The sequence below is a fragment of the Sinocyclocheilus grahami genome, unplaced genomic scaffold, assembly GCF_001515645.1.
Source record: "Sinocyclocheilus grahami isolate Dianchi unplaced genomic scaffold, SAMN03320097.WGS_v1.1 scaffold697.1, whole genome shotgun sequence".
Classification (NCBI taxonomy): domain Eukaryota; kingdom Metazoa; phylum Chordata; class Actinopteri; order Cypriniformes; family Cyprinidae; genus Sinocyclocheilus; species Sinocyclocheilus grahami.
Window position 1 is genome coordinate 452,323 of NW_015505876.1, and position 14,425 is coordinate 466,747.

The window sequence follows — 14,425 nt, forward strand, 5'->3', positions numbered from 1 at the left end:
TCACCCACCCAAAAACACACTAACCCCATCACCTCTGCCCCAGCGATAATCAGATTTACCTTCTGATCTTGTTTAATTTGATCCTTGACAACAGATACTTTGTATGCACTTGCAATCAGCTTTGGTTATTTGTCATTTAGCAGATATTTTGGAGCGATTTAAAGCACAAGACCTCGGGTTAAATGTCTTATTCACGGTTATAGTAAATCCACAATGGATATCTAGATTATCCACAGTCAACATGAAATCAAAATAATTGACCATATTTACTTTCTTAATACATGTTCCTGGTCTTATTGTCAACAATTCATCGGTGCACATAAAAAAAGCGACTTTCCTTAATTATTTACCTAAGGCAAATTCACAAGTGTTATGTTCAGAATATCATACTAGCATTCTACTATAACTATTTTGCATGTAAAATTTGTGTTTGCAAGAAATACCCGGATGATAGAATTGATCAAAATGTCATTTACCTTCCATTTCCAATCTGATGAATGAATAGGACGTGATACCGACTGCGATTTTTTAAAATTTTAAAATTGGATGCGAAATGCAAAACATCCTAATTTTCGACAACTGCATGACACTGAATTAAACATGCAAAGTAATGAGCTCATGTGACGACAGTGCAGCAATGTACAGTACACTAGTATACCATTCTGAACATAAGTTTCTTATTTACTACCTCCAGTCACATGACAGGCTATATAAAAAAACAATTATAATGAGATATTTGTTTTGTCTCTGCTTGAATGTGATGAGAAGTTAATGAGAAATCATATAAACCAAAATAATGATCATTTGAGTTAAAATCAGGGTGCAGGAAAAGCTGTCCAGATTTTAAATGATGTAATGGTGCGGTGTGTGTTTGTGTATGTAAGAAGAAGAGCCAGGTGAGTTAGGTTAGGAGAGCAGGGCTCGATGTAGAGACTGTGGCCCAGCGCGGAGCCTCTCTGCTGGGCATTATTGCTGGCTCACACCCATCTGCTGGTGGTCTGGCTCTGGTTCCTCCTCCACGTCTGCGTGATATTGATCGAATGTTTCATCGTCAATGTCTGGAAGACCCAGGAGCTGCAGGACAATTTCACAATCATTCCATACAAAATAGAATAGAATCAAACCAGAACAGAACAAAACTGAATTTTAAAAGTAACACGCATTGACATTCCAAAGATTCCATTATAAGATTGCAAACAGATAGTTTTGGCTTTAAAACCTGATTACATCAGTCACGTTCAAAACATTTGAAAAATGTCTGTACACACGTCACACATGCAAGATTTGTCAAGCATGGGGAAAACAAACGGAACAATAAAACTCTTCAGAAATGTTCACGTTGATTCATTTGCTCAAGCATGTTTCTAAATACCATCAACACACTTTGTTTATGCCAAAAAAATGTAAGAAGATATGTTTTCAGTGAACTTTCAGCATTCGGTTTGTTTGAGAAACCATGAAAATGTACAGTTACAACATTTTCATTTGATTTAGTCGCGTTTTTAGTTTAGCATCAGATACAGTGTGACTTTTCAGCTTTCCTTGTGCATGAAATCACCCGCCTGCCAACAAACTAATGAAACCATGCAACAATAATGACGATTCATAGCAAAAGAGTACAGACGCCAACGTCGAAGGCCTCTGTAACTGGCACAGATTTGCAGAAAATCGCCAGTTACATGCATATTTCCAATATTTTATTATGTAAGCCTTATGTTACACCTCAAATGCCAAGGGAATTTATCATTATAATTCTCAAAAATATCAATCTCTCAAATGGCTTGCGTATGCAGAGCATTCACAGCTTATATGGACTGCTTGGCAAACGTTATGCATTAAAAAATGTAAAAAATTAAAAGTTAAACTAAGAAACTGTATAATTGTTTATTTTGCTTAGAATTATTCTTAGAATGTAGAGAGAGAGACTTACAGGCCTGAAGGATCTGAAGACTTTGTCCAGTACCTCCAGCAGTGTTTTCTTCCCGCAGGAGGAGATGTAGTCCTGCGCGAGCTGCAGGAACGGTAGACAGTCCTCGCTCTCACTCCACACATGCTGAACACACACAAATACATCATTTCACCAGCAGCTTCACAGAAAACTAAACATTTAGCTCAAGATCTGCATTTATAGTTGATGATGATGTTTAAATGCATCTTTATGATTTAGAATTTTAGGTATTTATTTAAGATTTAGTTTTAGATTTAATTGTATGTGCGTATAAATATTTATTCAGCCATATTTCAACCAAATTTTAATACTGCTCTATTTTTTCCCAAATAAATCTGGTGGGGTGTTTTGTCTTTTTTTTCCATAAATACACTTTACATTGAAGCTCAAACATGCTGCGAACACCACAGTCATGGGTTCGATTCCCAGCAAGTGCATGAACTGATAACAATCTATATTAAATGCAATTTAAGTCACTTTGTATAAAAGCGCCTGCCAAATGCATAAATGTACAGTCAATTTTATATTTGTGCTTCATGTAAACAGTGTTTTGCATGTTCATGAAAACCTTTACACATTTCGTAAGCATTTGCAATAGGAAAAATTTGTTTGTCAGATGGAAACTACAATCAGACTAAAAATATGAATGTTGTAAAAATATTTTAACTCAAACTGCCTGATATTTTTACTTCTGGATTTATAAAATGGGTCCATATATGGTTAAAAGAAATTCTCTGAAGTCAAAGTTGAGCTTTCAGCAGAGAATCTGGGACACTAAAACGCTTTGTCCCGTTATATTTATCCGAGCGAGAGGGACCATTTTTCAGTAGATGGCCCAAATAATCTTCTCCTGCCAAACTGCATTTGAGAAAAATGTTTAATGAGGGGGAAAAAATGGAATACAATAGAAGAGAGAATTCTAATAAAAATAAGCTTACACCATTCCAGTGTATGTAACACCTTTTGGTTTTATTAAATAGAAGAAAACAGCTAATGCAGCAAAATGCACAAGCAAACTTGAACTAAAATTCAGTAAATACACAGATGTAAAATGTAAAAGTCTGCAGAATTCTAATGCTCAACAATGGTTAAAGGTTATTAATATTGATATGTCCCAGCCCAACTTCCTGTTTCAGCAGGGAAAAGGAAAGCTTTCTTTTACTGATTTCAGAGAGACAGGCTGATTATTTATGCATCTGTCCAGAGCTCACAGGAACCAGGAGGAAAAAACACCACAGGCCAAATCAGAGGAGCTCAACAAAATTCAGTTCAGTTGTAGTTAGCTGTGAGTAGTTGTGCTAAAGCATCATTCTTATAATCTGTCACGATTTCATTTCATTTTATTTTATGGTTTTATTAAATAGAAGAAAACAGCTAATGCAGCAAAATGCACAAGCAAACTTGAACTAAAATTCAGTAAATACACAGATGTAAAATGTAAAAGTCTGCAGAATTCTAATGCTCAACAATGGTTAAAGGTTATTAATATTGATATGTCCCAGCCCAACTTCCTGTTTCAGCAGGGGACATCAACACGTGGTGAATTAATTCTACACATTCTGTCTTTCTTCAGAGATCACCGCTCAAGCTGTGTTGTGAGCAAATGCCCTGAAGAGAAAACTTTCTTTTACTGATTTCAGAGAGACAGGCTGATTATTTATGCATCTGTCCAGAGCTCACAGGAACCAGGAGGAAAAAACACCACAGGCCAAATCAGAGGAGCTCAACAAAATTCAGTTCAGTTGTAGTTAGCTGTGAGTAGTTGTGCTAAAGCATCATTCTTATAATCTGTCACGATTTCATTTCATTTTATTTTAAAGTCAACATTAGTGGCCATTCACAACCCCTTATACTTATAATCCAACATATTTCCAGGTGAACAGAATATTCAATAAGAATGAAATGAAATTGGTTGTGAAAAGCAGGTTGACAAAGATTGAATGCAAGCTTGCTAAAATATGCCTAATCATTTTTTTTTGGATCCACTGTAGTTTTTATCTATTAATAAAGTAAAATCTCTCTCTCTCTCTCTCTCTCTCTGTGATCCTATTGAACGGTGTATTGATGGGTGTGAGTAATTAGATCCCTGTTCTGCCGGTCATGTGCTGATATTTTTGTGAGCTCTGGGACTCTGGTGCAGCGGTCTGAAGTGGTCTGGTCATGTATTGTGATTTGAGGGAACTACAGTAAACTCTCGTGGTTCATTTCAAACCTTTAAACCGATTCCTGAATGGAAAGCAAACATGCATCTAACAGACATGCGCAAGAGAAGCATCAATGCAAATGCTGCATTTGTTTTTACTACATCACAGCACTAAAAAACAGAATATCTGCACTATTTATTCCTCTGAGACAGTGTCTAGTGAACTGTGTGCATAAGAACTTTGTGCTGATAAAACACCTGCATTAATGACCCGTGCCTGTCTGACCAGGCCATATGCATCAGTCTATACCCTGCATATTAAACTTCTAAAATGAAATTGTTGCATCTTACAATCCTACACATCAAAAAAAGAAAAAAACAGCTAAGCATGTATGGAGTACTGCAGTCAAAACCAGTGACATAATTTCATCTGCTTTGAGATGAAGGCCTCAAAACATGTGCAAGAATAAAAAGTCTTATATATATCATACTGAATTATTACCACCTTCATATTTCTGTAATACTCCAATTAACTTCAATGTGCACCATCCCGTCAAAAAAAAATCTATTATATTTTACATATAAGCGTACAAAAATGGCCCAAAATTAAAGTTGCTATATGTTTCAAAATGTATTTTACATATAAAATATATTTATTTTTATATATTTTCTACCAATATATATTTTTGTTTCATTTAGATTTTATTTTAAAATATAAATATATTTTTAAAAGCATTTAAAAATATACATTTTGCCCTCCATATATTTCAGTCCAAGAAAATACATTCACGCGTCACATTTGAAGAACAATATTACAATTTTCGCACTATTTTCTTGCCCCTGAAATACATTTTGAAATATATTTCGGTATGTGAAGGTTGAAACTGAATATATTTTCAATTTCAAAAAATATATTTTATTGAGCTCCACAGTTTACAACATCCACGTAGCATATATTTAAAATATATTCTGGCCAGAAAACATACTTACCATATTTATTTACCATAGTACTTTCTGTAATTGAGAAAAGAGAGTATTTCGAACACAACAGCATTCACTCACGCCCCCCCCCCCCCCCCCCCCCCGCCCTCCCATGAAATACATTTTGAAATATATTTCGGTATGTGAAGGTTGAAACTGAATATATTTTCAATTTCAAAAAATATATTTTATTGAGCTCCACAGTTTACAACATCCACGTAGCATATATTTAAAATATATTCTGGCCAGAAAACATACTTACCATATTTATTTACCATAGTACTTTCTGTAATTGAGAAAAGAGAGTATTTCGAACACAACAGCATTCACTCACGCCCCCCCCCCACCCCCGAGGATCTTACTAGATTATGTCATACTTACAAAATTGTCGGTTCCTCCGGTGAGATTGTCCGGGCAGAGCACGTAGAACGAGATCCCGGGCTCGGCGTAGAAGTCCAGTCGCCTCTCGTCCACATCCTCGGCGAAGATCAGGTCGAACGGGTTCCCGGAGCACCATTTCTCGGCGGTGTCCACCAGCTCTTTGAACTCCATCCTGCCTGCCTGCCTGCCTGAAGGATGGACGGCGCACCTGAGCCGCGGATGATGCGGATGATGCTGATGCTGAGCACTAAGGCTGCGTCGTCATGGTGATCGCAGATGATTCTGGTTCTGTTGCGCTCTCACTGTCTCATATCGGCCTGTATTGGAGTCTTCCTGAAATGGGCCAGCAGGGCCGGACCCGGTTCAGCCCTCTTGTCTTGTGCGGAGAGCAACGCCTGTCCTTTGGCAGGATGACGTCACATGACAACACACGCGCCCACCGTCATCATCTTCATAAGGAACCATCTCTAAAGAGACAGCCTTTCTCCCAACTGTTTACACTTCATACCATGAATATTTTTCTATATGAACAATCATAATAAATGTCATATCATATATTCATTCAAGTATATGCTGGACATGTGCTTTGTTGGCTTCTGCCTTCAACTTTATTCCAAGTCACCAATTAAAGAACATTCTATTCTCTATTCTTCTAAGAAGGAATATATTATATCATAGACATTATGGGATTATATTTAAAACACACGGAAAACACCCAAAAAGAGTCTTGAAATTGAACTGTATAGAACTTATTTTCCACTAGATTGAAACGATTTCAGTTGTTTATCTATTCTACTCCACTAGAGTGCGCCATTAGTCCAGTGTTTGGTGTGTTTGACCTCTGCCCAAAGCAGGTTTAGGGTCAGTATTCATTTGGAAACTGATAAACCTGTCCTTCATCTGCTCATCTATTTATTTATCTGCTCTCTAGATGCTATATCTTTTATTATTTTAATATACTACGTTTTTAGGACTAAAGTAAAAATAGTATATGAACTGTAAACAGGCTCCTGAAAAGCAGAGAGGGTTAATAATAATTGAACTTTATCTGAGCATCCGGTAGCCGTGTCTGTGTTTATGTTTGACACAGAGTTTTTTGTTTGGACAGCAAATAAGATCACACTGGATTGAACCAGGAAAAACTACGTTTTTTTAGTATTTCGCAAACTGATTGAGAAGACATTTTTTCTGAATCACATTCAACGATCACTATATCACTAACACACACAGAATGTTTATTGGGATTTCGTCGTTTTAAAGTTTAGTGCCTTCAGTGTCTTCAATATTTTTTACGTATCTAACAGGGTTGAAAAAAACAAAAACAAAAAGTGCATTAGTATTTAAAAAAAAATATACATTTTTGAAAAGCTGAAATAAGACAAAATACAAATATTTGATGAAACATTGATTGATATAGGATTATTATTCTAAAATATTTAATAGATGTTACCTTGGCAATTCATTTAAATACAATAAATCGAAGTACTAAAATTACTAAAACTGAACCTGAAATAAAAATAACACTAAATAGTATGTGTGTGTAATAGTAAAAAATGCCTAATACACAATCCAGTGTAATAATAAACATATGCTATTTACGTACCTCACTGTATAATACACCTTCTGTTTATACTTTCCTTGCACCCTATGTTGTATGTACAGTCATTTGCATTGAGCTGGTCTCCGCCCTCCTACCTCATAACTTGCACTATATGTCATAAATCTTAATGTATACATACATAATCTATATTTATTTATATACTCTGTTATTTGCACTTCTGGTTAGATGCTAACTGCAGAGTGACAATAAAGTTGAATCTAATCTAAATTAAAACTAAAATTAAAATGAAAACTGAAATACCTAATTCAAAACATGAATGACACTGAAATAACAGCGCTGCAGTGTGTGAGTGTGTGCATGTGAACTGCAGTGACCCTCGTTCAGGACAGCGAGTGTTTGTACCGGAGGGGGCGGGCAAGATCTCAGCCGCTTCTCATTCTCGTGTATGCCGGTGTTGTGTGTGTGTGTTTGTGTCTCGGCAGATTTAGTATCTTTTGCATATGAGGAAAGATTGTGTGCTTTTGTTTTAATCGCGTTTTCTGGATGCACTGATGGTTTGACCGCAGATGAGCGGCTCCGCACGGATCATCGGAGCCCGTTATCCCGGACAGAGACCCGCTTTGTTCGGCCAGTAATAAACGAATCACGTCTGCTATCGAAATGAACGACACGGAGAAAGATAACAAATCGGATGAAGACTCGGAAGCTCTGGAGGAAGAGGAGGTTGACCCGAGGATTCAGGTACAGAGCAACAAAATCCCGAATTCACATCGACAAACCCATTTAAACCGGATTAGGTATTACTGTTACTTATGTTAAATTGCTCCTATTTTCTCAGTCCTGTTTAACCTTTCCAAAATCAGAACTGAAGTTAGACCGGGCCATCAGACTCTGATTGGATTCAAGCATTAATAATCCGATCAGATAATAGCTTATTCTGTTTGTTCAAAGAGTTCAGCAGCTGCTGTTTGATCTGATAGGGGGAACCCCATTGTTACATCAGCTGTTATATTCTGTTACATTGTTTCATAGTTTGTTACACTGAGGAACCGCGTTGACAATCATGTTTACTTTGCCGTCATATTTAGAACTCAATTTCCTCTGTAAAGGAAAAAATGGACTTTGGCGTGCATATTATACGCATGTGTTTGGAGTGCATATAATACGCAGTTTTCGCGTGCATATGATACGAAATTTGTTGGCGTGCATATGATACGCAGTTTTCGCGAACATATGATACGCATCTACCCCACAACCCTAAACCTACCCATCGCGTAGCATATACACGCCAAAGTCCATTTTTGCGTATCAATACCACGAGTTTTCGTTTTTATTTGGCGTACTATTTATACGCACTTTCATGAGATCGGGTTGGTAAAGGAAACAGTTGAGCTCACGTGCAGCACATGCAGAATTAAGTCTGCTTTATGAGGTGTAAGAATAATAGGCCTACGATTCTTTTTATTCACTAAAAAGTCCTAAAAATATAAAAAGTAGGTACATTGGTACACACACTCACACACACAGACACACACACACACACATACACATACACATACATATATATATATATATATATATGTATACACATACATATGAAGAGTTCAGATGCAAAAGCATCTAAGTGCTATCTGAAATTTCCTCCTGAAATTAATATTTTTATCAGGCTCCTAATAGGTTCAGTAATTTTACTTAAATGTCTATGTATAGGTCCTTTTAACATTATAGTGTAATAACTGAACATGAATATATAGGAGCCTGATAAAAATGCTCATTTTAGATGAAAATTTCAGAAGAAACTTAGAGGCTTTTGCATCTGTGTGTGTGTGTGTGTGTGTGTGTGTGCAAATTTACACACACACATGCACTAAAAGTCACTTTCTAATGCAATGGCATGTAGACATTTTCAAGAATGACTTCAGTGTCCAGATACTACTTCTTTTTGAACGCTGTATCTATTATTTTATCATTTGTCTTTTTGCAACATGTTTTGCTTCAAATGTCCACTTGTAGTACTTTCATTAAAAGAAGTGAAACTTTTAATGCATTTTAAAGGGTTAGTTCACCCAAAAATGAAAATTACCCCATGATTTACTCACCCTCAAGCCATCCTAGATGTATATGACTTTCTTCTTTCAGACGAATACAATCGGAGTTATATTAAAAACATCCTGGCTCTTCCAAGCTTTATAATGGGAGTGGATGGTAGCCCAAAATTTGAAGTCCAAAAAAATTTAACCAATCCATTATAAAAGAAGTCCATACGGCTCCGGGGGGTTAATAAAGGCCTCCCGAAGCGATGCATTTGTGTAAGAAAAATATCTATATTTACAACTTTATAAACCTTAATCTCTAACCTCCGCTAACTGTCGTACGCACGTTCACAAGAGAGTGGTGTCCAGCGGATGACGTAGGCGTAGCGTAAACTCCGGCGAGAATATGCTAGTCTCGCGAGAAACAAGTTTTGTTTACAGCAAAGGAAAACCAGTGTCCTCTTGGCTTATATTGAAATCCTCCGACATTTTTCTTTATAAATCCTCATTTTGTATTACTAATTTGTGACCGGTGTTTTGTTTTGCTCTCTCCTCTGCGCTTCCACGTTCGTCACCGAGTTTGCCTACGTGCTACGTCATCCGCTGGACACCACTCTCTCGTGAACGCGCGTACAACAGTTAGCGGAAACTAGAGATTAAGGTTTATAAAGTTGTAAATATGGATATTTTTCTTACACAAACGCATCGCTTCGGGAGGCCTTTATTAACCCCCCGGAGCCGTGTGGACTTCTTTTATAATGGATTGGTTCAATTTCTTGGACTTCAAATTTTGGGCTACCATCCACTCCCATTATAAAGCTTGGAAGAGCCAGGACGTTTTTTAATATAACTCCAATTGTATTCGTCTGAAAGAAAAATGTCATATACACCTTGGATGGCTTGAAGGTGAGTAAATCATGGGGTAATTTTCATTTTTGGGTGAACTATCATTTTAAATGATGCATTTCTCTTGAAAGTGAAGAACCTTTCTGTGTTAGACTGTGTGTGCTAGTTGTGCTAGATGAACTGGTTTTTCTTAACTCCTTCTGCCTCACTTTATCTCTTCAACAGGGTGAACTGGAGAAACTGAATCAGTCGACAGATAACATCAACAGATGGGAGACCGAACTGGAGGTAAGGTTCACATGCTTGCTTTGTGGAGTTACTGTTTTTGCTGAAAATGGTTGCAGGTGGAATTCCAAAGTGGAAAATGTCTAAACGCTCAGACCCTCCCCCCTCCGGCACTGACTAATAGGAAGTTTCTTGCATGTGACTGACAGCCATTATATCTGTTGAGCAGACAGAGGAAAGCTCTCCTATCCGAGTCTGGAATTCCTATCATGAAAGTCACAAACCGCGACAGCTAAAGGAGTAGTTTAGGAAAATGTTTGTCGTTCCAAACTCGGATGACTTTCTTCTAGAGGACAAACACACAGAAGTAGTAAATTGGCAGTTGCTAAACTGGCATCAGAAACGTCCATTTCCATGTTTTGTTTCAGCTGAATTATGATTTCCTTTCTGAATATAGCATATGTACCCTGACAAAAAATACTGTGAAGTTACCATGGTAAACAGATGGTGTCAGATGATAATACCATGGTATTCCAAAGTATTTCAAAGAATATCATGGTACTACCGTGGTCCAAAAAACGTTGTGCTAGTTTAGTCTCAACCAGTGTAGAATCTGTGTTATTTTAGTATTATTTATTTTATTTACTATCATATTTTCATTAAGATTTTATTTAATATGATTAATATTTAGAATTAGCTGTTATTTTTAGATTTGTATTTTTTTATAATTTCATAGAATTTTTTTGTAATTTTATGTGCTTTTGTCATTTGTATTATTTTTTTATATTACTAGTTTGGTTTAATTCATTTTTATTTCATTTTATTATTATTTTATTGATTTATTTCCAGTTAGTAACTTCAGTGCTTCAACATAAACTTATTTTAGTTATTATGGTTAACTAAAACTAAAACTGAAAAAAAACCACACACAAAACATTTTTATGTAATAAAATAATAAAATGACAAAACACAACAAAATTACAAAGACTTTAACTAAAATTAAAACAAAACAGAAACTATAAATATTAATAAAACAATATATTATAAAAAATATAATAGTATCTAGATACAAAAATATTTAGTTTTAATAACCCTAGAATTCAGATACAAGTCTTTTTTAAGTCCTCTTAATTTCAGATTCATGACTATTTGTTCCTCATCAGACCTCTGTATTTTATAAAAAAAAAATATTATGAATGCTCATCCACAGTTCTCTGCATTTTGCAATATTTGGCCTGTGGTTTATTCAGCAGAATGAACAGGAAGTGTCCCTCTGATGTGGTTTTTGTCACTGAGATCCTGTATGGAAGGATGTAGATGTCAGTGTTTTTAAATATGTCATCTGAGCGACCGAACCCACCCGACGACAGATTCATTCAGAGCTGGACACCACATACTCACGCACGACTCGAATGCACTGGCCCTCCACTCATCTTATTCAACAAACGTGGTGTTTGGTTTCTTTCTGCTGAGGGGGAGTTTTCTGTCTAGAAAGCAGGGTGCAGATTCTTTCTTAACTGTGTTAAATGCTGAATTGTGTTAGCTGAAGCAGCGCTTTTCAGGGAGCAACAAAAGGCTGATTATTGAAGCGTTTCATTGCTGTGAAACTGAAAGATGGACGCACATAATTCAGAGAGATTCCTGAGCACGCAGTTCACGCTGCCTGGATATGATGAGCCTTTCAATGCACTGAGATTTATTCAGATTTCATAGAATCTGCATGAACTCACTCTTGAATACGCCTGTCAACACAAAGACAAGAATTCATCAGTCACTGTCTTTTATTCAGTAGTTCCTACTGTTGAATTAAATATATTATCCATAATGCATCACAAAGACCTTAGACCGCACTGTTTACTGATGCATACTGCACACAAAAATGCTGTTTTTCAATCTGATTGGATGGCTTTATGCTATATTTAGAAGTGTGAATGAACTTCATTAGGAGACAAAGTTGTGTTAAAGGAATAGTTCACCCAAAAATAAACATTAGCTGAAAATGTCCTCGCTCTCAGGCCATCCAAGATGTAGATGAATTTGTTTCTTCATCAGATTTGGAGAAATGTAGCACTGCATCACTTGCTCACCAATGAATCCTCTGCATTGAATGGGTGCCGTCAGAATGAGAGTCCAAACAGATGATAAAAACATCACAATAATCCACAAGTAATCCACACCACTCCAGTCCATCAGTTAATGACTTGAGAAGTCAAAAGCTGAGTGTTTGTAAGAAGCAAATCCATCATTAAGACGTTTTTAACTTCAAACTGTTACGTCTGGCTAAAATATGAGTCCATAATCCATAATAACACTTCCTCCAGTGAAAAAGTAATCTCGTCTGAATCAGGAGAGAAAGATCAAGCACCGTTTACAAGCCAAAACAGCTCTAAACAAATATGTGGGTTGATTTTGATGTGAGAAACAACAGGAGATGGACTTTTTCACTGGAGGAAGCGTTATTATGGAGTTGTATTTTAGCCGGAAGCAACAGTTTGACGTTAAAAACATTTTGATGAATTTGTTTGTTTCGAACACGCAGCTTTTCACTTCACAAGATGTTAACTGATGGACTGGAGTGGTGTGGGTTACTTGTGGATTATTGTGATGTTTTTATCAGCTGTTTGGACTCTCATTCTGACGGCACCCATTCAGAGCATCCATTGCTGAGCAAGTGATGCAGTGCTACATTTCTCCAAATCTGATGAAGAAACAAACTCATCTACATCTGAATTGAAGAACTGCACATTGAATTTGACAGTATATCGAGATTCAGGGTCAGAGACCATGCAAACATTGGATATACATTTGATATACCTGAGCATCTGAATTTAGATTTAATCACCCCCATAATGTGTTACTGGTCTTTGTTCTGCAGGACTCCCGGCAGAAGTTTCGAGCCGTCCTAGTGGAGGCCACTGTCAAGCTGGACGAGCAGGTAAAGAAGATCGGTAAAGCTGTAGAAGACTCAAAACCGTACTGGGAGGCCAGGAGGGCAGCGCGTCAGGTGAGCTTGAACTCGTCCATCTGCAGTTTGTTCATAGTAATATGTTATGCTGGAGTTTGCATGGTGTGGAGTCTTCTGGAATCTCATCTAAGGAATGAATTAGGGATGCACCGAAATATTGGCCACCAAAAACGATCAGACGCAAGTGTTTTTTGCTAGTTTCAGCCCGACGATGTTATCATTTTCACGTCCTGCGCCACGTTGTTTAAATAGCAAATGCATTTGCGCCCATTTATGCACCCATGGGCATGCTGGTCTGATAACGAGGTGTGTTTAGGCGCATTGTTGGCGCGTTGCTATTTTGAGGCAACTGAAATAGACTGTGCCTTTGACCAACTGAAACCTGGTCAAAAGTCAATGGCGCAACATTTATTTATTTTTTGTTAATTAAAGAGCGTGTTAGTAATATGCGCCTATAGGTGGATGAACAATGCGCGTACACTCTGCTTATTACACACACAGGGATGCGCAGCAGTGCACAGACATGCCAAATATTAAAAATGAAAGGATTACAATGCAAAAGATTATTATTGTGCCCTGTAGATGGTCTGCTACATTATATTATACTACATTATTTAAGCAGTGCAAAAGCACTTAAGAGCTGATTTACATTATAAAGTTGCATGAACTAATAGTGTAATCTTTGTAAAACAGCACATTTACGTTATTAATGTACTACAGTGTTCAATGATCAAAGAAAGTATGATCTTCTGAGAGAATATAAATATAGGAGCAGATGTTAAGAAAAACACATTTGCCCCAGTTTAACTTCTCATAATCAAATGAGCACCTTCCACCCCCAAACCCAGCCAGCGCTGTCAGCATCTCAATAATGAACGACCTGCAGACCAGCATACTGATGCAGGGGAATGTGTTGGCAAACAGACTTTGGTGTTTCCATAGATAGAAACAGCTCTGGAGAGAAGACTGAACATGACGTCCTTCTGATGTGTCTAAATGCATGAAAAGGCTCTTCTCCTCAGAACACAATGACCCACAACTCCTTAACACAAAATGTGAAAGTGTGTGTAGATTGATGTGTGCGCGCTTGTCTGTGCTGGCAATCAAATGAAGGTGGTCTTAACTGTCCTGTCATCACTCTGAAAGACCACCATGATCTGTCTATGTCAGTAGATGAGACAGACGGTCAGGTGCCAGCTGTCTCTCAGTCAGAGTGCCAACGCCTACTTTACAGCCAATCAGGGCACAGCACACAACCACTAGATAGATAGATAGATAGATAGATAGATAGATAGATAGATAGATAGATAGATAGATAGATAGATAGATAGATAGATAGATA

The 14,425-nt window shown here is 37.1% G+C and overlaps 2 protein-coding genes across 2 annotated transcripts in view; one reads left to right on the forward strand and one right to left on the reverse strand.

Annotated features, from left to right (window-relative positions):
- Positions 1–544: 544 nt before the first annotated feature.
- On the reverse strand, positions 545–5,890 carry mturn (maturin, neural progenitor differentiation regulator homolog (Xenopus)). The gene is made up of 3 exons (XM_016243712.1): positions 5,454–5,890; positions 1,931–2,053; positions 545–1,074 (listed from the first exon to the last, which is right to left on the reverse strand). The coding sequence occupies exons 1-3, from the start codon at positions 5,622–5,624 to the stop codon at positions 967–969; spliced, it is 402 nt and encodes a 133-aa protein (XP_016099198.1). The 5' UTR covers positions 5,625–5,890; the 3' UTR covers positions 545–966.
- A 1,539-nt stretch (positions 5,891–7,429) lies between these two features.
- sh3bp5a (SH3-domain binding protein 5a (BTK-associated)) overlaps positions 7,430–14,425 on the forward strand; it is a 13,864-nt gene continuing 6,868 nt past the window's right edge. The window contains exons 1-3 of the mRNA XM_016243713.1: positions 7,430–7,755; positions 10,119–10,181; positions 12,994–13,122. Coding sequence (XP_016099199.1) covers positions 7,675–7,755; positions 10,119–10,181; positions 12,994–13,122 — 273 coding nt within the window. The 5' untranslated portion in view covers positions 7,430–7,674. The remainder of the gene's footprint in view (positions 7,756–10,118; positions 10,182–12,993; positions 13,123–14,425) is intronic.

Bases quoted from the DNA above. Each gene is read 5' to 3' on its own strand.
- mturn (XM_016243712.1), bottom strand. From the start codon at position 5,624: ATGGAGTTCAAAGAGCTGGTGGACACCGCCGAGAAATGGTGCTCCGGG. The intron at 2,054-5,453 runs GTAAGTATGACA...GTGTGTGTTCAG, and splicing joins CCGGAGGAACCGACAATTTT to CATGTGTGGAGTGAGAGCGA. The intron at 1,075-1,930 runs GTAAGTCTCTCT...ATTGTCCTGCAG, and splicing joins TCTTCAGATCCTTCAGGCCT to CTCCTGGGTCTTCCAGACAT.